Below are 9,071 nucleotides of genomic sequence, written 5' to 3'. Positions count from 1 at the left end.
TCATGGAGCTCTCTGTCCATTTGGTCGTGAACAAGTTAGGGTCACACGACCAAGGCACACACCCGTAAGCTTAAGCCCTGTGTCTCACACGGCCTAGACACACGCTCGTGTTTCTATCCATGTAGACAATTTCAAGGCTATTGTCCAAGCCAATTGTCACCCTTAATTACCTACATACACTTATACATTTTCATAGCAATTGACATGGCATATTTGAGCAATTATATATCCACAATCAAGACACAAGCATGGCATTCTCACAACAACACATAACATATTACCAACCATGCATGGCAAACAAGCATATGTACATCACCAATATCAAACATAACATGAATAGTTAGATTTATAAGTTAGAATCATTAGCTCACTAAAGACCAATATATTTGGCCAAATTATAATAACACATGTTATAAAACTAAGCCCCTATACATGCCACTCACTTGATAATTCTAGCATATTTGTTTATACTCTCAAGGTGTTGGCTTGATATTGTGATGCTGCCTCCAACGATTCTCCAACCCTGATCTAACCTGACAACACTAAAAGGAATGGAAAGGAGGGGGTAAGCTTTACGCTTAGTAAGCTCGCATGAAAATAATAAGCAATTTACTAACATGCTTTCCATAGTAAAACTATCCCAATTGTACATTTACACATGTTTTGGTTAAGCTGTTTTCTTGAGTCACAGTCACTAAATCATTTATATCTGGATCTATGGAACTTCAATTTAAGATCCGTAAATTTTTCTAGAAACTATACTCATATATATTTCCACCATAAAATTTTCATAATTTTTGGTCCAGCCAATAAGTACAGTTTATTATTTAAACTCTCCCCTATTTTGCTGTTTGACAGCTTCGACCTTTCTTTACTAAAATTTAATTATCTTATAGTACAAGACTCAGATAATGTTCCCATCTCTTTCTCCTGAAATTAAACTCATTAAAGATTTCATTAATATGAATTTTAACTCGTAACTATTTTTTCACAATTTCTAGTGATTTTCCAAAATTGAGACAAGGGAGTCTGGAATCACTCCGACTCTATCTCACAAGAATTCAAATATCTCATGATACAGAATTCTTTTGCTTTCATTGTTTCCTTTATGTGAAACTAGACTCATTAAGATTTAATTTCATAATTTATTAAGCTTCTAACTCAATTTCCACTATTTTTAGTGGATTTTCAAAGTCGGATCAATGCTGCTGTCCAAATCTATTTTGGTACAATATAATGATCATTATCACAAGCTTGTCATAAAAATTATTCTCATAAATATCACTCATTCATTTGCACTCTCTTCACAAGTCCATTTCATTTCACATGTCAAACATGTACTCATGAGTTTCGAGCAATGCACTGTGCTATCTCTTAGCACAACCACTCATGCAAACAGGACAATCATATGCGTCATATTAGTATCAACTAAGTACAGATGAGTTTATCATACCATTTTTCTTTATATCACTATGTATGTCATTATCGCTGAATTATTGAATTTCTGATGGACCTTTTCTTTTCCAATTGTACACTCAAGGTGTACGTTTCTTTCTGAGTGGTACACACAAAGTATACCTTTCCTTTTCATATGGTATACACAAAGTATACCTTTCCTTTTCAAGTGTACACACAAAGTGTACATAACCTTTTCAAGTGTACACACAAAGTGTACATAACCTTTTCATGTGATATACACAAAGTATACCTAACCTTTTCACATTCGATAGCCAAAGCTATCCCTTTTCACATTCGATAGCCGAAGCTATCTCTTTTCACATTCGATAGCCGAAGCTATCTCTTTTCACATTCGATAGCCGAAGCTATCTCTTTTCACATTCGATAGCCGAAGCTATCACTATTCACTGATCAGGTAGCTGGAGCTACCACTTTTCACTAATCAGGTAGCCGAAGCTACCACTTTTCACTGATCAGGTAACCGAAGCTACCACTTTTCACTGATCAGGTAGCCGAAGCTACCACTTTTCACTGATCAGGTAGCCGAAGCTACCACTTTTCACATTGTACAAACAAGGCGTACATTTCCTTTTCATAATGAGATCACAAGATTATCCTTTAGGGACAACCTTTATTGCAACATATGCAAGATCTCATATTCTCGGTAATCACCAATTTCTTTTAAATATCATATCCCATCAAATTTCTATTAACATCAAATTCAATACAATTATAACAAATTGTATTTCATGTATATCAATAATATCATGAATAATAGGCTTATTAAATCACGCAAACTTACCTTGGATCCAGAAATGGCAATTTACCATTCTAGTCATAACCTTGTATTTTTCCGATTTAAGCCCAAATCTCAATTTTCTTGATCTATAATATCACATTTAGCCTAATAATTAGTCACAATATTCACATGGGTCTAAAAATCATATTTTTAAAAATTTTCATTTTGACCCCTAAACTTTTGCATATTTGCATTTTTGCCCCAAGGTTCAGAAATTAAACTTCTTCATATTTTATTATGTTTTATGACATGATGATAATTTTTCTCTTCTATGGCAACATCAAATTCTCACTCTAACATGTACTTATAAACATTAGGTATTTTTACCGATTATGTCGTTTTACTTGTTTTCACGTAAAATCGCTTAGCAAAAGTTGTTTAACACAATTTAAAGCTTCATATTCTACCATTAAACATCAAAATACATGCATATAATTCATGGGTAAATTTTTAAACATAAATCCTAGCTCAAAATAATGGTAGAAATGAGCAGATCATGTTATCGGGATTTCAAAAATACATAGAACATTAAAAACGGAGCTCGGAATCACTTACTATTAAGCTCGGAAGCTTGGCCAAACCCTAACCATGGCTGCTCTTGGCACATTATGCTGTAGCAAGAAGAAAGGGACACATTTGGGGTTTAAAATTTGTCTTTTAATTCATTTTACCTTTAAATGACCAAAATGTCCTTCTTACTATTCTTTCAAATTTTACCCAACTAATGTCATTTTTGTCCAAAAAGTTATACAATGGTTTAATTATCATTTAAGGACCTCCCATTTAAAATTTCATGACAATTAGACACCTCTAACATATAAAACTCAACTTTTGCACTTTTTACAATTTAGTCCTTTTTCTAAATTGAGTGCCCAAACGTCGAAATTTTCGAATGAAATTTTCACGAAATTTTCACGAAATCATTTCGTGAAATCATAGACCATAAAAATATAATAAAAATGAAATTTTCCTCATCGAATTTGTGGTCCTGAAACTACTATTCCGACTAAGCCTAAAATCGGGATGCTACAGACAAAGTGCAATTTTACATTTACTAATTTAAATTTTTTAAAAAAAATTTAAGGGCTAAAAGAGAAGTTTTACATTTTAGGGGGCCGGGGCCCATGCCAGCCCCCTTAGCTTCGCCCCTGTTGTTGAGAAGAGATCGTAACTTGTCTAAGAAATTCTTATTGATTATGGTTTTATCTAATATAATCGCTTAATGTTGTCATTTCCTAAAAAAAATGAAAGTATATTGTTAAAAATGTCTTTTTAATTTTTTTTCAAAACAGATTTTCAACAGTTTTAAAATTTTATTTTACTTTAAAAAGTTTGTTATTAATATTTAATAATTAGTCCTGCTTACTATTTTAAATTATTTAAAATTTAGTCTAATTAAAATTTTATATTAATATAAATTTATTCAGAGAATTAATTAAATATAACATAGTAATTGATTTAAACGGTAAAAGTCTAATCATTATTTTTTAATTAAAGTCAATTTAATTATATTTTTAATTATATTTATTAATTATTTGGATGCATGTCCTTCAAAATTTGACGTTTTCTAAATTTTTAAGAAATTTTTACTTCTAAATATTGTTGCAATTTTAATTATATATATATTTAAGATTTTAACTAAAAATATTATATATTTAAAGGTTAATATTAATTTGCCCCTGAACTTGTTTAAAACTATCTAATTGGTACTTAAACTTTTTTTTTTTAATCTAGTTGGTATCTGAACTTGTATTCTATCACATAGTTTGATACCTCCGTATTATCTTGTTAGTTTGTGCTGACGTGATACTGATGGCCAATCCTATAATGATGTGGCACCTCTCAATATGACATGAGGTGAATATAAATTAAAAAATTAAAACTCTTTTAAAAATATAAATTAAAGTAAAAAAGAATAAATTTTTGGACAAATTCAACTACTAACTAGATATTTTTAACAAATTTAGGGACAAATTATGTGTTAATCCTTTAAAATTAATGTTGTTAATAAATTAAAACAATATGAATCACAAAATACAAGTTGAGATAATAAAATTAAAGTACCAACGACACCAAAAGTTAGGTATTGTATGTTTAAAAATTTTAATTCTAATAATTAGAAATAACTGAAGATAATTAATTCCTATGATTGAAATCTTGTATTTTGTTAAAATTATTACACTCTTTCGAAACTTAAAATTTAGTACTTATATTTTAATTTGAGATATTGAATTATTTTATTTCTTTTAGAAAATTTATTTTATATTTACAATTTCAAACAGTTTATACTTTTTATAATGTTTTGAATTTTTCCAAATGAATTATTTTTATATTTTTATTTTTAAATTTTAATGAGTTTTTTTGTAATGTTTTTAAATTTTTTTTATAATTTTTAGAATTTTAAGGGTTTTCTAAAAATAAAAAACTATAAACTTTAAATAAATTTTTATGTACTTTAAACGAGAAATGACAATATATATATATAAATATTAAAGCCAAAAAAGTTATGTTGTCATTTTATAATTGAAAAATTGGATAAAGAGATGAAGATTTTAAAATTTAAAAATAGAAAGACTCAAAATTAAAATATAAAATATAAGAAGTAAAATTTAAATTTTATAGATTTAAACTATTAACAATACTATGCTTCAAAAGAATTGTTTTTGGGAAGTCCTTCCAGATGTAAAAGCCGAACGCCCTATTATGTTTGGTATACTATTATCTTCTTTGTATTTTTTTAATTAAAATCTTGAGTAATTCGTTTAGTTTTGTAATTTGAAACCTTTTATAGTTTTAAAAGTCTAATTACAAAAACATGCAGAATTTTTCTGAAAAATATAAAACATTAATAATTTAAATTATTTTTATGCATTTAAAAAATTACAAAAATATAAACATTTAGATATAAAAATTTGTCTTTTATAATGGAAAAATTGAACAAAAAAAATCAAGTATTTTTAAAATTAAAAATATATAAAAATGAATATCTCAAAATTACAATATAAAACTAAAATTTAAATTTCATAAAAATATAAACATCTTTGACAGATTTAAACTTTTTGCGTACTGTCTTCAAAAGAAATTATATGTATTTTTATCCAAAAGGTTTTTGCCAAATAAAGGAATAAAGTCAACAAAACAGTTCCTATTAAGTTCGGTATAGTATTATCTCCTTTGTATTTTTTTATTTAAAATTTTGATTCTTCATACGATTTTTCAATTATATTTTTTATAATTTTATTTTTTAGGATTTTTAAAATATAAAATTTGAATTTTTAAATAATTTTATTTATTTTTAAAGAAAAAGGGCCTGATAAAAATATAAAAATGTTAAAAGCTAAAAAAATGTTTTTTCTTTTTATAATTGCAAAATTAGACGAAGAATCATAATTTTAAAATTTAAAAAAAAACATAGATTTAATGTCTCATATTTAAACCTTTTATCTACTACAATTTTTTGGTAAATATGTAGTATACTTTAAAAGGATATTCTATGTATTTTAATCCATAAGAATTTTTTCAGTTATCTTTCCGAAAGTTAAATCCAAATAATAGAAAAAAAGCCTACAAAATATTGCCCCTATTAAGTTTCGTACATTTGTAATTATGCTTCATTTAAGAATGCTTTGGACTTTGGAGCTTCTGGTATCCAACTAGAAATCTAGAACAGGCTCTGCGTCATTTGGGATTTGGATGCTTCATGCTTGCAGTGTGATCGTAAGATCTTACGAAGCTTAGACCTCTTCTTCTATTCGGGCGACGTCATGGCGGTTCACAGGGTTCGGATTCAAAAATAAAACTGATTTTTTATCTTTTATAATTTAATTATAAAATTTTATTGTTAGCATAGATAAAATTAAACTTTAATTTTTAAAAATAACAAAATTTTAATTTAATTCTTTAAAAAATATAAATATATAAACTATTAAAAACATACAATTTAATTTGAAGCTAAATATTTTTCAACCCCATATATCTCACATTAATTCCCTTCCAGCTCCAACCATTTTTCTTACACTTGTTTTTCTATAAAAGGCAACGGTGTGTTCGGTCGTGCGTGTTCACCCCATTCCTCCAATCTGGTTTTATACATTCATTTTAAAGTAGTCAAAACAAAAGATGGCTATTCGCACTTGCTTCTTTGCCTTCCTGCTTCTGCTTCTCCCATTGGAATTCATTGCTGTTATGGGGGTTACTCCTCCTCTTCCTCTTCCTGAGTGCAGACCCATTGTGGCTGTCGATAGAGACCAAGTCCAATTCGCTTTAAACTTGGAATTCTTGGAAGCAGAGTTTTTTCTGTACGGTGCACTTGGTACTGGGCTTGATGACATCGCACCTTCTTTGGCCCTAGGCGGTCCTCCTCCAGTTGGTGGAAGGAAGGCCAATCTGGATCCCGTCATCCGTACAATTATAGAGGAATTTGCTTATCAGGAAATTGGACATCTCAGGTTCCCCTTCAGCTATGCATCCCATATTTGCATGAGACTAACAAATGGAATTAATTATTCAAACATTAATTAATCAATGACGAAATCTTGTTACTTGTATATGTGTATGAAGTAATGCTGTAAAACATTAACTTGCAGGGCGATCACAGAGTCTGTAGGAGGAGTCCCAAGGCCTCGACTCAATATAAGTGCCGGGGCTTTTGCCACATTACTTGATCAAGCAATGAATACCACATTATCTCCTCCATTCAATCCGTACGCCAATTCCCTCAACTATCTCTTGGCGTCCTACGTTATACCTTATGTAGGACTCGTAGGTTACGTTGGCACTATCCCTAACCTTGTCGGACGCACCAACCGAGCAGTAAGAACATTAACTTCTTTGTCCAAAAGCTATGTATATTCTTCCGTAATTTCTGTATTTATGGTATATTACTTTGTGGTTTAGCTGGCTGCTTCACTGCTGGGGGTGGAGTCTGGACAAGACGCAGTGATACGGACATTACTGTACCTGAGGGCTAATGAAACAGTGAAGCCATATGGACTAACCGTGGCAGGTTTTACCGATCGTATATCGGAAATAAGGAACAGGCTTGGCAGATGTGGGACGAAAGATGAAGGCTTGATAGTACCAATGCAACTTGGTGCAGAGAACCGAACTACCAGTAACATTCTATCGGCGGATGCTGATTCCCTTTCGTATTCACGGACGCAGGCCGAAATTTTGAGGATAATATATGGAACTGGCGACGAGAGTAGGCCTGGTGGATTTCTGCCTGATGGTGGACGTGGGAGAATCGCCATGGGATTCCTCGCTACTCGAAACTAAGCGATCGCATATATATAAAATAAGGGTCATATATAATCTAAGAAAAGCTTTACATATTGGAACCACTATTAGCTGAAGATAATATCAGTAATAAATAAAGACAGAGTTGACCAAGGAAATACCCACTTGTTAGTCACGTGAAACTCCCATGAAGAGGTAGATTTATGTTGTTAATTTATAATGAAGCTTTACAAAAGTTAATGGGCTACACCTTATAATTTTATTTTTCACTTACATTTGTAACAATTTACTATTAATATAATAATACTAAATCTTAAATCCGAACATTAAATGTTAAACTTTAATATTAATTCTAACTCGTAAATTTAAACTTAAACTTTTTAAAACTTTTAAACTTTAAAACATTAATCTTAAATCATAGGCGAAGTCGAAAAATTTTTTATGGAGTGTCGAAATTAAATTTTAATTTTTACTATAATAAAAATACAATTTCATCATTTGAATATTCTATATCTTTATAATTTTAAAAATTAAATTAAATTTTTATCATTTTTAAAGGAGGTCAAAGTGCAATTTTATATTAATTAATTTAAAATTTTAAAAATATAAAAAGCCTAAATGAAATTTTTTTCATTTTAGAGGAGCCAGGGCCTTGTCAGCCCTCCTAACTATACCCATTTCTTAAATCTTTTAAAAATAAACACATTGTGATTTCAAAATCTCATGGATTTTATTATTCTATTCTTTTCTAAATTATATCGTTGATAAAGATTATTTGTTAATCTCTCTTTATGTTAAAATAAAATTAGAATATTTTGAAAGTGACTAGATTAAATTAGCCCATATATTATTAAATAAATTAATTTAGCCTTTATATTATTAGAAAATCAAATAAATTTAAATTGTAATAGGGTTAAATTTGACGGTATAAAATTTATTGAAAATTATTTTTTCAATTGCGGTTGAATTTCAAATAAAATATTTCATTTACATAATAATAAAAACTTTTAAAATATTAACTTTGTTAAACAATAAACAATATCTTTTAAACCGTAAATGTTAACAAAGATGATGCATGTAATAGTTTAATTTTATAAATAGTTAAACAAATGTATTAATTGTAATTCCATTTGTGCATTGTAGTGATTGAGTCTAATTGTGCTTATGCAGATTACTTATAATTGTGAATTGCACTTGTAACTTTAAAAAATACAATTTGAAGTCTCTTGAAATGTTATAATAAAAATTACCATTAAAAGTTTGCAAAAAATTATCATTAAAAAAATTGCGACCAATGTTTATCCCCTTAATGGGTCTACAGAACACAGATGATTAATCACTAAGCTCGTTTCAGTGGATATTTGGGAAACAAAAAAATTACCATTAAATTTAGAAATTTTACTTGAGGTTAAAAAAATGGGATTTAGATTTTGGCTTAAATAAAAATTGGCCCCTAAGCTATGAAGTTTTCCCATTTAGGTACCTAATCTTTTTTTTTTCCAAAAGTGGTACCTAAAGATTGATTCCGTTATCACTTTAATCCAATTGTTAGCTTCCATTAAAAAAAATCTCTTAT

At 29.0% G+C, this 9,071-nt stretch overlaps 1 protein-coding gene and 1 long non-coding RNA gene across 2 annotated transcripts; one reads left to right on the top strand and one right to left on the bottom strand.

The window, feature by feature from the left end:
* Positions 1-291: 291 nt before the first annotated feature.
* Positions 292-2,889, bottom strand: LOC128284023 (uncharacterized). Its single transcript, XR_008274315.1, has 2 exons — positions 2,813-2,889; positions 292-542 (listed from the first exon to the last, which is right to left on the bottom strand). It is a non-coding gene; the product is annotated as an uncharacterized LOC128284023 (long non-coding RNA).
* A 3,397-nt stretch (positions 2,890-6,286) lies between these two features.
* On the top strand, positions 6,287-7,742 carry LOC108473019 (ferritin-like catalase Nec2). The gene is made up of 3 exons (XM_017774589.2): positions 6,287-6,705; positions 6,844-7,069; positions 7,154-7,742. The coding sequence occupies exons 1-3, from the start codon at positions 6,377-6,379 to the stop codon at positions 7,532-7,534; spliced, it is 936 nt and encodes a 311-aa protein (XP_017630078.1). The 5' UTR covers positions 6,287-6,376; the 3' UTR covers positions 7,535-7,742.
* The last annotated feature ends 1,329 nt before the right edge of the window (positions 7,743-9,071 follow it).

Source organism: Gossypium arboreum, chromosome 11 (genome assembly GCF_025698485.1).
Source record: "Gossypium arboreum isolate Shixiya-1 chromosome 11, ASM2569848v2, whole genome shotgun sequence".
Lineage (NCBI taxonomy): Eukaryota > Viridiplantae > Streptophyta > Magnoliopsida > Malvales > Malvaceae > Gossypium > Gossypium arboreum.
Note: the sequence above shows the minus strand (reverse complement) of the source record. Positions and strands in the feature narration are given on the sequence as shown.